Here is a 17,267-nt window from a genome sequence, read left to right on the forward strand (position 1 = left end):
TAGTTCTCTTTTATCTCCAAAAATTATTTCTTCAGTTTTGCAACACCTCTCACCACACCCACAAACAGAGATCCAAAAAGTAACATCTCTTTAAGATGTTCAGCCTGGGAAGCTGCTCTAAAGGAGCAGTGGTTTTGGATGGGGCCTGTGTTTTCCCCATAAAGCTGTCTAGAAAAACAAACCTCAATCCAGTTGGGGTCTGACTGGTTTCAAAATACCTGGTCACTTAGCTGAAGTTAGTTTTGTTTTTACAAGTAGTTTATGTGGCTGGACTCTTTTTTATTTTTTTCCCCCTCCCCTTCAGTGATTTCAAGATGTAGCTTGTAGACCCTTAGACTTTATGGGTCCTCAGCAAAATTGAAGTATGTCAGTAAGTGCTGACTTGCTGCCAGTGCTCTCCACCCTCATTTCAGGAATATACCTTTAAGGTATATGGGGGTTGAAAACTGCACACTGTTTTACACTTTCTACATCCTGACAGCAAGGTGCAGCATTTCTACTAATTGGAATCAGACCAGTTCTGCCTCTCACTGGCTTTGTATTAGGGAAGCTGTTCTATATGACCCTTTATATTCCTATAGAATGAGGAAAATAATCCCTCTTTCCAATGTGTATTATGCATATTAAAATGTAAAGCACTTAGGATAGTAAATGCCAGGTTTTTTCCCCCCTTTCCTGGGAAATGGAGTCTGTTCTAGTTATTATGGGTCCCAAGACATTTGGAAAGAAAGGAATTAGTAAAAACTGGGAAGAGTTCAGGGAAGTATATCAGAAAGGACTGGCTGGCAGTCTGTGAATGTAGCTAGTTCTTGTACCCACGGGACCTGCTTCAACAGTGGGCATTTATTTAACTCTACGCAGATAATCTTTTAGAAGGAAGAGAAAATTTTTTTATAAGCAGGTAAGTATTGCCTTAACCTGTTAGATTAAGAATTAAATATTGGGCACTAGCTGAGGATCTGAGTTAGGGAACAGTGTACTTTTTGTACTCTTTCTTGGATTTATAGTTCATTGTTGAGATGCAGTGTATGACTCGTGGCAGGCAGTGAGGTGCTTCCAAGACCTTTGAGAACTAGACTCCTAGTAGGTCATAGATTAATAAGTGAAAATTTATTACATTATAGTTGAAAATCTCTCCTCTCCCCCAATACCTCTCCTTGTATACAATTGTATTGTTCAGAAATCTGGTCTCTGTTAGAATAGGTAGATCGTTTCAGAGATACTGGGCTAAGGGTCCGAGTTCAGGCAAATTTGGGACAAAATCCAGGCTCAGTCACTTGCTTTCTTTATCATGTTGAGCACAACACATAATTTTTCTGGGCTGTGGTTTCCTCATCATCAAAATGAAATATCTTCACGGTGGTGACTGTTATCTCTGAGGATTAGTGTTAATGGAAAGGACCTAGCTAGATATTTAACTGCTTTAAAAAAAAAAAGGCTGACCAAAAAAGTAATAGTGGTTTAGTCAAGGAAGGGAGAAAGGCCATGTGCTTTTACACTTAACGGCGTGATGTGAAAGGTGCTCACCTTTTTACTCACTTTATAATGGTCAAGGCCTGGTTGCCAGCTTAGATGAGCTGCAAGGGAAACTTGGAAATGGAGTCTTAGCTGAATGGCCATTATGCTCATCTAAAACATTCACTAGTGTTAGGAGAAGGGATATCAGGGGACCATTGGCAATTACTTCTAGTCACAGTGCTGTATGCATATAATCAAAATAGTGGCCATTATTATTATTGTGGTGTTGATTTGAAGGGAAGCAATATTGACCTAATGGTCTGACTTTACATGCCAAACTGTAGCCCCAACTATATAGTCAGCACAGTTTGTATTTTGTCACATAAAATATGAAATTATGTGTAGTTCTTGATAAAGAAGTCTCCCCTTACAATTCAAACCTTGGAGAAGGATCACCCATGAGGTACTGTTTAACACTCAGCCTGGAAAGGAAACCCACATGAACTGTTAAATGGGCCCTGTGGGCTGTCTAGGTCTAGATGCACAGTGTGTTTTATGCCCATATTTTATTTAAAATACAAGCACACCTCTCAATTGAAGAAGGTGATAACAGACCAGCCATGTTTTAAGCAGACTTCTTGAAGGAAAACAACAACTTGAACCTGAAAAAGTTCTTGTAATAGGAATCTCTTCTCATGAGTGGAATAGTTCTCAGTCTTTTCCCCTCACCTGTCTCAGACATATTCTTTTGTAAATATATATCCTATTTGAACTGAAGGAAATGGATTAACAATTTTGACAATTTCACTTCCCCAAAAGATGTATTTGTAAGTCACTCTTGGTTTTATGTAGTTTTAAGACATCTCAGAAAAATTAGCTCAAGTGGATTGTTCTGTAGCATCAAACTTGATGCGCTTTGATGACTTGGGCCTCAAACCACTTCTGGTCTACAGCCAGAAATGTGTGTATGTTATGGAGATAGTGAGAGAATAGAAAGTGGGACCTAATGACTAGCAGCTTCCCAATTCACATTTATTAACCCTACGGCGATTGTTACTTTCAGAGAAATGTCATTATTCATCTTTAACCTTGTTTTCAGGTAATTGTTGGAACTTGGTTCTAGGCTTTCAATCTGAAGGAGGATGGATATTCCACTTCCAGCCCTTCTCACCTAAATTCCATATATTTTTTTCTTCCTTGAGTTAATTTAAGTAGAAGTAGGGCGGCTTAGAGGCTAGTCCCAGGTTTGTGACCAAGCGCTCGCCTGAAAACTGAGACTTTAGAGCAAAAAGCTCTGTTTTCTTTTTTTCATAAAAGTCACTTTAACAAATTGATGCCATTTATTTCACCACATTTAATAACAGTTCTCTGGTCATTAGAAATTTTAGAGTATAAAAGGGCGATTAGGAATGAAAACTTAAAGCCATCTACTTTTTATTCTTATATTTACCCAGGGAAAAGGAAATACTCTAACTTGAATGGCCTCTGCTACGTATTTAATTTTCATTCAAAACTTGTTTTTTGTTGCCCTGTTAGCTTTTCTAGCAAGAAGCACCAAGTTGTTAATGTTTTTTCCCCTCAAACTTCTGTATATTTATTTGGATGCTTTAGATTTCATATGAATGATAGAAAATAACACACAATTACATAACAGTGGTAATATATGTTCATTTAAATTCCAGGTCTAGTAGACTAGTCAAACCCAAATGATAAAAATGAATTTCTGTTTGAACTTGCTGTAAATTTGGTCCTTTTAATTTCATGGAAAACAAAATGCTCCTACTATGTTAGGAGATACACTTATATCTCAAATGCTGTTTATTTGGCACCTAGGTTAATATGGCACTGAATTATCCTGGAATACATTTTACATGTTTAGGATAATTATAAAATGAAAATTGAAAAATGTGGCTGGTCACTTTTACATTATGTGATAGGGAGAGAAATGAGCAAAAATGCACTGGCTGCATGCACTGGTGGCAATATTCTCACCTTATATTGTTACCAGGTTAACTTGTCGTATTGCTTGTTAACTTTGTAAGGAATCAGTGGCTGATGATAACATGATTTGATGTAGTGGAGCTTGCCTGAAATCACCAGAAATCCCCCGATAAATATGCAGTGACATCGGTAAGATCATCATCTGAAGTTGCTCATTATGTGCCAGCAGTCTTCATAGGACACATCTGCTTCCCAGTCAGGGCCATTATGTGCATGTTGGTAATGTGTTACGAAGATGCTGTATATTTAAGAAATGTCCTAAAATTACTACTACACCACACTAACACAAAAAAGTTTTTGAAATTTTGTATTTAGTCCAGTTTTTTATTTTTGCATCAGACAGCCTTTCTTATGAAATGTTGTTTTTTTTCCCCCTATCATTACTGAATGAAGTACCAAAGAGCATAATCCTGTCCCCTGTCTCACACTTGACTAACTAACTGCTTTGTTCTCGATAACCATGCATTTGGGCAACAATTGCATGTTTTGGTAAGACACTATAGCATTGTGATGTACCTGCCCTCAGGAAGTAGAACTTGTTTTCTGCAGGTTTAAATATGGCCCTCCTTCCAAAGGCTGTAGTGGGAACCATTCTCTGGATATATCTAAAAAAAAATGTGCATTTGAGAAACTGTCTCATTTTTTTTTTTTTTTCTTGAGGTTCAGGTAATGATTCAATTATTATTACTGGAGCTAAACCTTAAAATAGTTTTAAGTGGAGCCATGTTATCCAATCCAGTAACCATAGCCATATGTGGCTGTTACAGATAGTAAATAAGGTTAAAAAGTAAGTTTCTAATCATACCAGCCACATTTCCAGTGCTCATTATCCACCCATATGTGTCTAGTAACTTCCATATTATTAGTACATGTTGAGAACATTTCTAACATCGTAGAAATTTCTTCTGGTAAGCACTAGACTCACAGAGCTTATTGGACACAGAGTGAAGAATGCTCTGCTCCCATCTGAGTGAGGATGGAGAAAGCAAGGCCAAAGGGTCAGTAGGAAAAAAGACTTGGAAAGCAAGATATGCTACTAAAAGCTTTAACCCCAAGTTCCATAGCCAGAATTGTTTGGGATGCCCTATGTTCCTTTTTAACCTCTTTGGCATTTGGAGCTTTAAGAAGACCTGCAGTTTGCCCAGGTGTTAGCCCTACTAGACTGGGAGGTTTGGGCTTTGTTTGCTTTTTTTTAAGTAAATCAGTTTTCTTTTGGGCTAGCATTTCTTGGAATACCATTTAAGAAAGGTTTATTTGAGGGATTTTAGTTAAATGTAAAGCTTGTTTGTGTCAGTAAGTTTGGTGTAGCATTGTTGAAAAAGGCTCAGTAGGATTTAGCCTGATTTCCTTGACGTGGAGTGACACTTGCACTTGGAATTAATCTGCTCAGCCATATCTGGACTATAGTGTCTAGTTAGACTGAGTATGACCAGAAGAGTAGTCAGAAAGATGAGTTTCCAAGAGCAAGTGATCTGAGAATATTTGACCTGGAATAGAGAAAGTTGCAAATAAGCATTAACACTATTTCAAATACTTGATGTGTTGCTTCAGTGAAGAATTTACTGGGTCCAGTTGGGAGACGTTATGGGGCCATAGATTCCAATTAGTATTAGGGTCTGTAATCCCCAAATGGGAAATTAAAACAAAAAACACTTTTCCATGAGGTGGTGAGTTGTTTTCATAAGAGGTGATGAAGGAGACTTACTACCCACTAGGATTTGACAGAGAAGATTCACTTACTGGATATAGTAACAACCTCTGACCTGTCACTCCGAACCCTTCAGCCTAAACAGCATTTAGAAATCTATAGACTTTTGGAAATACAATGAGTTTTGTTTGTGGGTTGGATGGTTGGTTGTTACAGTAATTGGGACACTACTGGCAGCAAAGGCTCATTTTTTCTAAAGGCCCCTCCAGTTTTGAGTGAGTGGCTTTTCATATACATGTGGCTAATGATTCCTGTAAACTGGAAGGGTATTTGGTTTGAGTTTAGGACTAAGTATCTTTCTCCCCTAACTGTTCTCCCTCCAATCTGATTCACCTCCCTGCCTGTCAGCTTCTTTACTACTCGCAGATTCATCTTGCTAGAATGCAGCAATAAAAGCTTTCTGCTGCTTAAAAACTTTTAATAAAAACTGTCCTACCAGGATAAAGTCATCTTTACATTTCACACAAAGCCATTTGGTATTTGGCCTCCTTCTGCCTTGTCAACCCTCTAGTACATGCTTCTATAGAGTATGCTTACATCAAACTCACCTGGCTTCTTATACCCACCTTTGTTCGTTTTGTGGATACCTCTTTTGCTTTGATGATTTTTGCATGTGTGTCGTCCCGTGCTCAAGAATGCCCTCAGAATCCTCCTTGCATTGTCTCTCCCTCTTTTACCCCTACAATACTCTCCATACACATTCTTTTTCTCTGGTAGACAAGCGACAAGCTCTTTTCTCCATCAGAGACCTTACCCAAGCTGCTTTCTATGCCTCCAATTCTTTTTTTTTTTTTAAGGATTTATTTATACAAGAACTGGGGTACAGGTCAGAGGCACGGGGGGGGTGAGAGAATTCACCAGAGCCAGAGCGGGAGCAGACCAGGCAGACAGACCGAAGACATTGCTGAGGGGAGCAGCAGGCAAGGCAGGAGAGGTCTGCCACGCCATTGGGTTTCTCCCTGGCTGCCTGGGAATCAAATCCTTGCTGCTGAGACTGTGGACAGCTTCACAGCACAGCGCTCAAAACCTGCTGCTTCACCGGGGAGGCCCTGCCTCCAATGCTTTTCTCCTCACTTTTCACTTACAGAAATCCTGGACATCCTTCTGATCTTAGTTGTTGCATCTACTTTCTTAGGAAGTCTTCCCCCAAAGTTAAGATTTGATTAGGTATTTCCCTGGTAAGTGATTGCATAGCATTTGGTAATTTTCTTCATAGAAATTAACCTGTTGTAATTATAAGGCCTATGAAGTATTGCAAATTCACTGACTGTCTTATTCCCTACATCATCAAAGTTCCTACCACAGTGCCTAGAGCATGGTAGGTACTAAATAAATAATTGAGTGAATAAATAAATAAGAAAAGGAATCCTTGTTTGATGCCCCAGAAAGTGGGCTTTGCCATTCCTTCCTAGAATACTCCCTAGGACATTACAGCCCACAATCCTTTATTGTAAGGTGCTTTGTGAGGAGTGGGGGCCATTATCTTTTGCTCGCTTTTGCATCTCCAGGAACATTAATTGCTCATTAAAAAAGAATCCTAGTTCATTTTACATCTCTGTCCTAACTATTCCCTTATTACTCCCATCAATAAGGAGGTTATTTTAAAAATCTAAGTTGTGATAGTTTTTGAAATTACTATTTTTATTGGAAGCACCACATCCTATTGCCATGCTCCAAAGTATTGACCTAGTAGGTATTGTCATTGTAGGCTCTTCTGAGGAATATACATTGAATACCTACTGTGCACATACTAGTTGTTTGTTAAGATCTGTTTCTCAGCAGGCATGAATTTATATTGTTCTAATCTCTCTAGCAGAAAAAAATTTGTTTTCAATACTTTTCCTTAAAAATGCAGAAAATAATTTTTGGATGACGAAAGTAAGCAAGCGATTTAATAGGTATACGATTTCATTTTAGTAGCCTTATTTTTTCCCCACCATACATATATTAAATCATACTATTTTGTTGGTATAAAATTTATACATCATAAAATTAACCCATCAAAAACATTCAGTTAATTCCATGATTGTTAGATACAGTGTGTAACTGTTACTACAATTTTGTTATGTTCTTATTTGGGATCTTTTTAAAATTAGAAACCACAATATTTAAATAATTAGGCATTTCATTTTTTTATTCTTCCACACACATGTCATATCCTTGGCTTATTAATGTATTCTTGGTGGCTTTTTTTTTTTTTTTTTTTAGTGGCACTGGCAGAAAGTTCATGTCTGAGTGAGCAGCTTGAGCAGTAGGATTGACCAGAGTACTGTTGATTTACGCAGGTTTCCTGTGGCCAGCATGGCTGCCACCACTAGTGGTGCAGTGAGACAGAGAGGATAAGCAGGAAGTGGAAGAGGAAAGGAGATATATAAGGTGGAGTGGGAGGTGGGAACAGAACAGGAAGGGGAATTAACAGGAAAAAGATGGCAGCCAAACTGGAAAAACCATCGTAGTTATAAAATGTGAAAAATTTCTTGTATTTTTCAAGTTAGAGCTTATTTGGTAAAGTCTGAAAATGGCAAATAAATAAATAAATAAAAGCCTCCATTGGGCCAATTTCTTTTTTGTGGTTATTCTCCCTTCTTCCCTGAGTTTTAATTTTCATACCTTTACTGCTGCGTGTCTTAGTTGGTGGTCTAATGTTAAACTTTGTGATTGAGTGAACAATGTTGGGGTGTTCTGGTGCTTTCATAGTGCAGGGAAGCAGACATTCTTTGCCTTAGGGAACTTCTGTTCAAAAGGTTCTAAAACAGCTGAAGATTCACTGTTGTAAGGAGATATAGGGAAGTAAAAACCTGAACTACAGGTAAGAGTTCAGATGTGGTGTTAACCCACGGCCTTTACCATGAGAAAAGGGAGGAGTTAAATCATGACTTCCATTGTCACTTCAGCTTTTTAACAAGAGTTTCTATAGGAGGATCTGATGTCAGTGTCACTGGCATGTTTCTGGTTGTCTCAATAAATGCACTTGATTTTAATGGCAAGCCTGAAAGATAGCCTTACTGCCTAAGGCTATCTTTGCCCATGTTGGCAGTTGGAATCCAATTTATGAAGCAAGAATTGAACAACCTTCGTGTTGGAAAGGCCTAACTAGACAGAATTTTTGTATCTGCCTCATGGGACTGTTTTTTGAATACCTGATATAAAGTACATGATATTTCAGTAACATGCAGGAATGGCATACAGTAAATGCTTAAAAACTTGTTGAATGAATGAATGCACGAGTGGAGTGAATGATGAGTATGTGAAATGTGTGGACCTGGAGTCCTTTGGCTTTTAGTTTCTTGAAGGTTTTAAGTGACCAGTGTTGAATGTTGGAAAGTAAAGGGTCAACAGTCTTATACAGTGTTGTCCTTTTAAACATAATTTAAGTATTAGGTAAATTCCAGCATTGTCCTACATGCTGTGTTTTTTTCTCCACTTTTGAAGTATTGTCATTTTCACCATTCTGACAACCAAATTATTTCAAATCTGAACAGGAACACTGCTTGGCACAGAGTAGGGACTCAGTTGACATACATAATTAGGCTAGCTTCAAGGGAAAACTGTAATGACTGACTATTATTGGCTGTTACTCTATTCCTTCTCGTTCATAAATCTTTAGGATTTTTACTTCCAAGAAATGGGAAATAAATTATTTCACTTTGGCAAATACTTATTCAAGAGTAAGAAAATGGGCAGATATAACTTATAAAGATTTGTGTTTGTCTAAGTCTTTGTTTTGAAATCGAAGATCTTAGAATAAAAAAAGGTGTATCGTTTACTGTTCAGATTCCATTAAAAGCTTGAAATGCAGTGATTTATTTTTTGACATTTTTCATTCCATTCGTCATAGGCACAAAATATTTGGAAATCAAGGGTGAAAACACCACAGGGAGAAAATGAAAGCAGTTTCCTTTCCCATGTCACCTCTCCCCACTAGCCCTACACAGCTGGGAGATGAAAATAGGGGTCCCCCTCCTTAATCTTAGTAACTGTATATGTGAGTGTTTGGGAATGTAGAACCAGGTAGATCAAGGGGGAATTTCACATTTAACTGACAGCTTAGCCCTTGTAGCCCTTGTAGATGGTAATCTGAAGCTGAGCTTCAGAATATTCACCTAAATCAGTGGAGAAAATTAGCTAAATTTCTCACCTAGGTTCAACCAAAACAAGACTTCCCAGACACACAGAGAAGTGCTTGTTTAATAACACAGTCCTTTTGGCTCTTCATTCACTAAACCTAGTTGAAAGAGTTTCAAAAGGGACCTAATGTGTATCAAATTTGAGAGTGTAGATACTAGAAGTGTTCAGGTATATTTAGTGGGGAATAATATTTACATTTTGGGGTATTTGTATTATTAAGCATTTGTGTATGCCCACATGTTGGTGCCTCCATGCAGAGACATGTTTTTCTAAATATGCAAAGGTATATTTCTGGTATTACCCAAATATTGGTTCTAGCCCATTACCTTTAGAACCAAATCGTGAGTAGCGGGGTTTTTCTATGCTGTCCATCTTAGTTTTTCTACTGTTTTTAAAAGAAATATCTCGAGCCCTTAAACTTGACTGCCAACTAAATTTATGCATTTTTCATCTTTTTTTATATATGCAACCCTTAATTGCAGGAAAGATGTGAATGCTTTTCACATTTCAGAAGAAACATTAATTTCTTTATGTCCTAGTGCATATCAGGAGAAAATTGAAGAATCTAGAAATACTTTCAAAGCAAATTTTCTGTAGATGGCCAAGAAAAGGGGGAATACAGAGAAAGCAGATATGGGATGCGTTGTGTTGTTGCGTTAGTGGAAGATGTTGGGTTAAAGCGTACCACAAGCTTAAAAGTAAAATTTAAGCTGCTTCTACCAGTTAGAAGGGAGCATCCTTCCTGGGGCTGCAGTTGGGTGCCCCTTCACTTCTCAACTGCATCGATAAGCTACCCTAGATATGTAGTCATCCAGCACCAGGTCTTTTCTTTGAAATATGGAGACCCCTAAATCTTGTTTTGCATGTAATTGAAGTTAGAGGACATGTTAGGAAAAGCTAATCTTGACTAACTAGAAAGCAAATAATTGTATTCTGTTTCTGATCTTCATTTATAGCACCAGCAACAAGTGGTGCAGGCTGTGGAACGGGCCAAGCAGGTGACCATGGCCGAACTGAACGCCATCATTGGGGTACGTGGCCTTTCCATTTTAGCTCTGATCTTAGTGTTTGTCATGGGCTCTCTCGCTCTCTTCTTTGTAAATTATGTTCCATCGAAGGGGCAAAAGGCAATAGAGAACCACAAAATGAAATGAAGCACTGGCCTTCTATCTCATGTGAAATTTGATAGCTCCCTCAGAAACTTTGAATCACATTCTCACCAATTCAAGTTGATATCCTGAAAACTCCCCTTTAAGGAGACTGGATAGTCTTTTTCATAATGTTTCTTTCCTTTGCAATCAGCTTTTGTTGCTAACCTGTGCCAAGAAAAAAAAAAAAAAAAAAGGTACAGATTGTCCTTGATGTTAAAATGACCTGATTTCTTATATCTTTTCTCAAATGATTATATAGATGTATTAATGTCATTTTTAGTGAAATAAAATATACGTTTTCGAATCTCCCTGCTACTTTTTCTCTCCTGTGATGATTCTTAAGGGCTACTGTCCATTTGTAGTAGAAATAAAAGTTAAACTACACTGATTTGAAAAAAAAATAAGTGGCCCAGTTAGAACATCCTGCTTGGTGATAGTAGCATTAATATTGCTTGGAAATCCTTTAGAAATTCATGGGTTTGGGCAATCACTGCAACTCCACTTAGGTTTTTTCCCTCCCAAATTAAGGCTACAGGTAATTAAAAAAAAAAAAAAAGAGTTAAAACTTAGAAATAACAAATATCCACATCTCTGTGCAGCTCATTTAAAGTAGTTCCTTAGGCCAGTCTAATGAAGGCACTACCACTGTACTTCCTGTCCCCTCCCAAATACTTTCTTTTGTGTATAGATTATACGCAAAAATCTTTTCTCTTTTTTCCCCCCTCAGTGTATCAAACATACTTTGAAATGCTAATTATTCCATTTACTTTCATTAAAATTCAAATTGCTGAGTGAAGATGCGGATAAGGGTCGCCTGATAATCAATCTGAAGTGAAGATATTGCTTCAATTATGCCTGTGTCTTTTAACAAGCAAATCAGAACTCTGGGATGACTGCAGTGTTGGTAGAGCAGTAATCTGATTGTAACTTGTATTTTAATGGGCTATTTTGAACTGAATGTTGTGGCCCTTTGACCACAGAAAATACGGTAGTAAATTAGAAAACATAATAAATGGAAGAGAGTAACCTTGATTTCCTCAGAAGTGCCCCTTGGAAAAACAGACTGAATCAGAACAAGACCCATTTCTGTTACATTTTCTACATTGTGTGGGTGGAGGAGAGATTAGAGATAGATAAATACATTTATTCCACAATTACCTTTTATGTCCTAAAACTCCAGGAAATTGCAGTATATTATTTATTTTTTAAAGGATGAGAAAGCTTTAATTTCAAACTTAGGCAATGTGCATATACTAGCTGAATTGACTTGAAAAGTGAGTCACCTTCCCGTTAGGACTGACTTGGGTCACCAAATCTCCCAAGATCACTAGGGATAGAGTCTGTTTCTCACTCACTACATGATCTGTCAGCAGTTGAAGAAGAGAATGTCAGTGAGGATTGACAGGAGAACTGGGGAGCTTGCTGGGTCATTTCTGGCTTAGGGTTTATTGTTTGTATGAACTGCTAAAATACAACTAGCCATCCTTACTACCTTACGTCTAGTTGGCAGCCTTTTCTAGGAAAACAATGCTTTTTTGTTTCTTTTTCAAGTCTTATTAGTTACTGTCTGTACAGTGGAGAGATTAATCTAGATCAAAACCACATTATTTTGTGTTGGATGTTGCTTAAAAATATGAGGGAAGATATAAAATCAGAACAAGTTCCCCTCCTCACATCAGGTACATTTTTAATACTGTTTTATTATCTATTTCATTTTATATACTTTGTTTTGAAGGGAATGGCAGATTGCCTTTTCTCATGAAAAGGTTGATTTATTAGACTAGAGTTGAGTTACTGACAGACATATTGTGTATATATGGATTTAATTATTAAAACTAATTTAATTTTGTGTCCTAAAAATTCATTTGAAGCACTCACTCTGTAGAGCTGCTTGCTAGCAATGCAGCATGTGCTATAGTTGGTGCATCTGGTGGGAATTCCAAATTATTTGTATCTGAGCAGAAAATTGAGTCAAAATCACGTAATCTGACTATTCTGAAAAATAGATTGCAGAAATTGAAAAACAAACCCAACAGTTTTAGAGAGCTGCAAACCAAGGGAGAAGGAAAGAGCTCGATTACAAACTTGATGACTTTGTGTTGCTGCTGTTTTTGTTCTAGGCCTTTGTCTGTTTCAGTCTTGATGGTGCCTTGAGCCTAGTAGTTTTTCAGAGTTGTAGCACCTGCTGTTCTCTGCCCCCCTGGACATGGTTGTGTCATGTGGTGGTGGTGGCTTGACCTACCAAAAAGTAATGAAGGGCAAATTCTGGATGTTTGTTACTTGATTTTTAGAATGTTGGCAATGATTTTGTGCACTAACGGAATGAAAGTTTTCCTCCTGAGAGGCAGAGTCCCATCTAAGCCCCCGCAGACCTTCATTTATTTATCACTACATATGTATCTGTTTTATATGTATGCACACCATCCAGACAGGCGCAAATGTTCCCAGATTTAATGAAATCTGATGAAGCACCTTTTTAACTCTGCAATATTATTCTACCTTCATTGGTAAATGAGCCAAGCCAGTGATCCATGCAGTCAAAATGCAAAATGCTGAAGTGAGCCCGAAACCTGGAGAGGCAGCTTGTTCTCTTGACAATAAGCTAGTTGTGTTTAATGGAATGAAACACAGTTATAATGATTTCTTTCACAGGTCATGTTCAGTTTAAAACTGTTGATAGATTGAACTAAGTTAAATATCATTTATCTTTTATTTATAAGGAAAAAAACAGAAGATTCCTACATTGTTTTCTATATTTTGTGTTTGTCTTGAATTGGTTGTATTTCACATTTGCTTGAAGCTTTCCTGGAGTTCCCCCAAATGGGTTGAGGGGAATGTTATGTATCTAGTTTGATCTTGTCATGTGTCTTACTAGCTACTGTGTTTTTAAATTAGAATCTCTGCGAGATCACACTGTTGGAACAACACGCAAATTGTAGTTTTAAATCAGTAATATGATCTAATTAGAAATGATGTTTTCATTTCCTGTATTATTAAATTGAGTCATCTGACTATCTTAAAATGCTTTTTAAATCCATTACACTATATAATCAGCGCATGCTGTGTGAATGTGGTTATGCTTAATAAAGGAGGTTGACTTCGAACCTCGTAAGAATTTCACCAAAACTGCCATTAAGAAAAAAAGTTTTGTTAGTATGAACATTGGGAAAGAAATTTGGGGCTTATAAAAATAACTCTTTATTCCATAATTCTTAAAAAAAAAAAAGATAAGAATATGTATTTACTTAAAAAAAAAAGCACACCCCCTTAAAAAATCCTCAAGAACAGGTAGGTATGCCATAGTGTTAGAGGAAAATGCAGTTTAGCACAAGAAATGCTGAACCTCAATTTTTAGCAGTGACATTTTAATGATAGGAAGTCTGCAAAATTATTTGCCATCAATTGTGAAGGCAATAACAAGCCTTGGTGGTTTTTCACACTCTCTGTGTTAAGTGCTTTCAGAATGACAGCGTAAACTGTGTTAGAGAACTCCAAGGAAGTAAAACTGATTAAAATGTTCATGCTTGAATGGTGCTGATGGAATAGTTCATTTGGACTTTCTCTACCTCCTGCAGCTCAAGCTGAAATATTAAAATTCAGTGGATTTAAATCTCTCTCCTCTCAGCTCAGGAAAAAAACATTACATTTTAATAGGTTTTAAACCCATAATTCATTGGTTTGGAGCAGCACTATTAAATCTATTTAAATATTACTTGTATTACTAAGGAAATGATTTAAATGACTTTGCCTTTACCATCCTATGTGTTTGAATTAGTTTAAAAAAAGAAAGACAATACCTTCAGGGGCTTTTTTCCTTCCATTTAGCATTTTGTTTTATTGTCCTTGTCACATGATTGGCCCATACACGCACACACACACACACACACACACACTCACACACACTCTCATTCACTCCAGATTGGTCTTCTAGGAGAAGGTCTTATAGTATGACAGCCTTAAGATGTATGTCCTCCTTTTTCCATTATAGATTTCAAGACCACCGCTTTAAGTTTCAGAGGCATTTAGACGTGCCACCATAATAATTTTCCTTGTTGTCTTTTTAAACTTATTAGCCATGAGACAAAAAACTGGAAGATAACAAATAGGTGGGTTATATATAAAATGTGTGTGTGTTTGTGTGGTATGTGTTTCCCCCTTTTTCGTCACAGCCGCCAATAATACCAAACTTGAAATAATATTTTAAAAATTTTCAGTTTTTTAACAAAAGCAAGGCTATAGTAAGTCTCCAAGAGCCATGTTTTTATCTCTTACTAATAAAGCACTGTTCAAAGGTATTGTTGATTTTGTGGTAGTTGTGCTACTACCCTCTTGGGGGTATAGATAAACCCACAGTGCAGAAGCTTGTTCTTCTGGGGCTCACCTTGTATCCCTTGCCCTTTGGACTCCTTGTCCTGAATGTTGCCATTACTGCATTTTCCCCCAGGGTTTGATAATACCTCCCCTCAGATACACTCTAAAGCTTTGCATTTCCCACGTGCTTATTGTGGGGAGTCCATCCTTCACTCCTGCTTGTATAACAAGGAAGGAAGGGTGAGACACTTATCAACTCATTGGGAGACTCCTGGATCCACAGGCAATCACAGGAATGCCCCCTTACTGGGACAATTTTGAGTTAGCTTCTGCTAACTATAATTATATTCCACAAAGGGTCCCCAACAGGGTGGGTCTTCAGTTGCCATGGAGTGATCACTTCCAGAATATACCCTTCCTTCCGTGACTCGGTCTCCTTTGACCCTGCTCCTGTTCTAGGATCATTTCTCAAAATTACCTCTAGCCCAGCCCTGTCCCTGACTCTCCTGGAGGAACAGACACTGAAAATTTGACTTCATGGGCTTTGAGCTCTTTATGGGCACCTTCCGGTACAGGTAGCCAGTTGTACTCAGATGTTAGACCAGAATCTTGTTTTTTCCTTGAGTTCTGTGCCTAAAATGTTTTCTTTCATGGCCCAAGTGTTGTATTATTATTTTTTTTAAACTTTTAAGCAAACTTACAGAGATGAGCTTCCCTTAATTGTTGTTCTCCCACCTGATTTCCAATAGTATTATCTAAATTATATAATATGGAATAAACTTTAAAAATGACCTATAAGACAGATTTGTAGAGATTGTTATTCCAGCCTTGTTATTGTCTTTAAAGGCTTTATAAAATATGCTGGTCACTAGCTGCATGATGTACATGGCTGGCTGTGATGGGGTGGGGAGAAGAGGCTGGCTTTCTGCGATTGTAGGGCTTTGTTTGCCTGCTGTCACAAAATAGGAAAAAGCTGTGATTGCACATAAGCTAAAGCAGTTACACATTGCGTCTGTACACACTTCTGTATCTTAGGTTGGTCTGCCTGACCCTCGCCTTTTTTTTTTTTTTTAAACTGGTTCATTTGCTATGGATCAGGGGACTACATTATTATTGAGTGCTGTAGTCATAATAATCTTTGTGTTACAATCTGATGAGCCTCTAAAAAGAGGCAGTGATTTCCCTTCTCTCATAACAAAGACTCATATGTTTAGGTAATTCTTTAGAAACTCTGTCTCCCCTTCAGAACTCCCTAAAACTAGATAACAGTATTTCTAACTTGTACTTATAGTATACTCTCAATTAATTTCTGTTGCAGAGCTTCTCTAAAGAAATTTCTAGAAGCTAGTCATTTTTGTTTTTTTTTAAAAAGCTGCTAGCCTGAAATGCTATTTTTCTTTCCCTCCTTTTGCCCTATTATTAAAGGTGTTTGCTTATTAGCTCAAGGCAGGATTTAGCATTTGGAGTTGCAGAATGAGTCTGGATGGGGTACATCTGACAAAGCTTTAGACAAATGGGCAGTGGGCTTCCATTAAGAAGAAAGGAGTTTACCAGAACTGAATCTGCGTTTCATTCTCATTCAGAGCTCAGAAGGCTGTGTGTGTATAAGGTCCAGGTGGAACTGTTATATAGAAAAGCAAGCTTCACTTAAAGCCACTTGTGAGCTTGCATATTGTTAATCCCTTTTTATTGGTTGATACTTCTCCCCCATATCCTCAACCCCAGTTTGCAGCTCCATTTCTAATTCTTTTACTGATTTCCCTCCAGTGGTTTTCATGCAGGGAAGCATCACCAACTCCCATTTAGCCAGAACTTTTCCCCTTGTGAATCCAACCTGTCTGGTGTTCTTCAAAACTGGGAGGGAGGAAGAAGGCAACTAAAGGGTTAATGACATAGGCTAGATTTTAAGGAATAGGATTGGTTTTCCTCAAAGCTCCCTAGTAAAAAGATGATTTGGTGATCTTACGTGTGATTCTGGGAACCTTTGTGAAAAAGTTAAAATCTTTTAGGGAATAGCGCGATTTCATGATTTCATTTATTCATTCAAGTATTTTGAGTGCCTTAACCAGTTCTTATTTAAGGAAGCAGATTTTTTAATTTTTATTGCAAATATTTTTAAGTGTATTCTAAAATGATTTTCAAATTACATTTAGGTTATTATGGTTTTAATAGTTGTAAGCTTTGTATTTTTACATTTTACTACACATAATCAACTTTTAATTAACACATTTTAATTTCAATAAAACTTTATAGGTTCCAAAGATAAAGAATAGCATTCAAAGAATGTCATATAAATAAAATTATGCACTACTGTACGTAACTGTTTGCATTTTCATCTTTGATTTAGTAGAGTGCATTTGAGATTTGTGTGCTTGCCTGTGTCAGTAGTTGGGTGCTTTGCATTGCTGCATAATATTCCACTGTGTGTCTATGTCAGTGTGGGTTATTTCCAGGTTTTGGTGATTGTGAGTAAAGCTTCCATGAGTATTCACATATTAGTTTTTGTAGCT

General features: G+C 37.4%; 1 protein-coding gene across 12 annotated transcripts in view; it reads left to right on the forward strand.

Annotated features, from left to right (window-relative positions):
- LOC311174500 (transducin-like enhancer protein 4) overlaps positions 1-17,267 on the forward strand; it is a gene marked incomplete at both ends in the record, with an annotated part of 130,982 nt that overhangs the window by 36,438 nt on the left and 77,277 nt on the right. For 7 of the 12 annotated variants that reach the window (XM_084238945.1, XM_084238946.1, XM_084238947.1 and 4 more), the window contains one exon: positions 10,252-10,326. The exons of 4 other annotated variants lie outside the window; for them this stretch is intronic. In XM_084238945.1, the coding sequence (XP_084095071.1) occupies positions 10,252-10,326 (75 nt within the window). Of the gene's footprint in view, positions 1-10,251; positions 10,393-17,267 lie in introns of all 12 variants that reach the window. One more of the 12 variants, XM_084238941.1, reaches the window with a different exon arrangement.

Source organism: Talpa europaea (genome assembly GCF_964194135.1).
Source record: "Talpa europaea genome assembly, chromosome: 7".
NCBI lineage: Eukaryota > Metazoa > Chordata > Mammalia > Eulipotyphla > Talpidae > Talpa > Talpa europaea.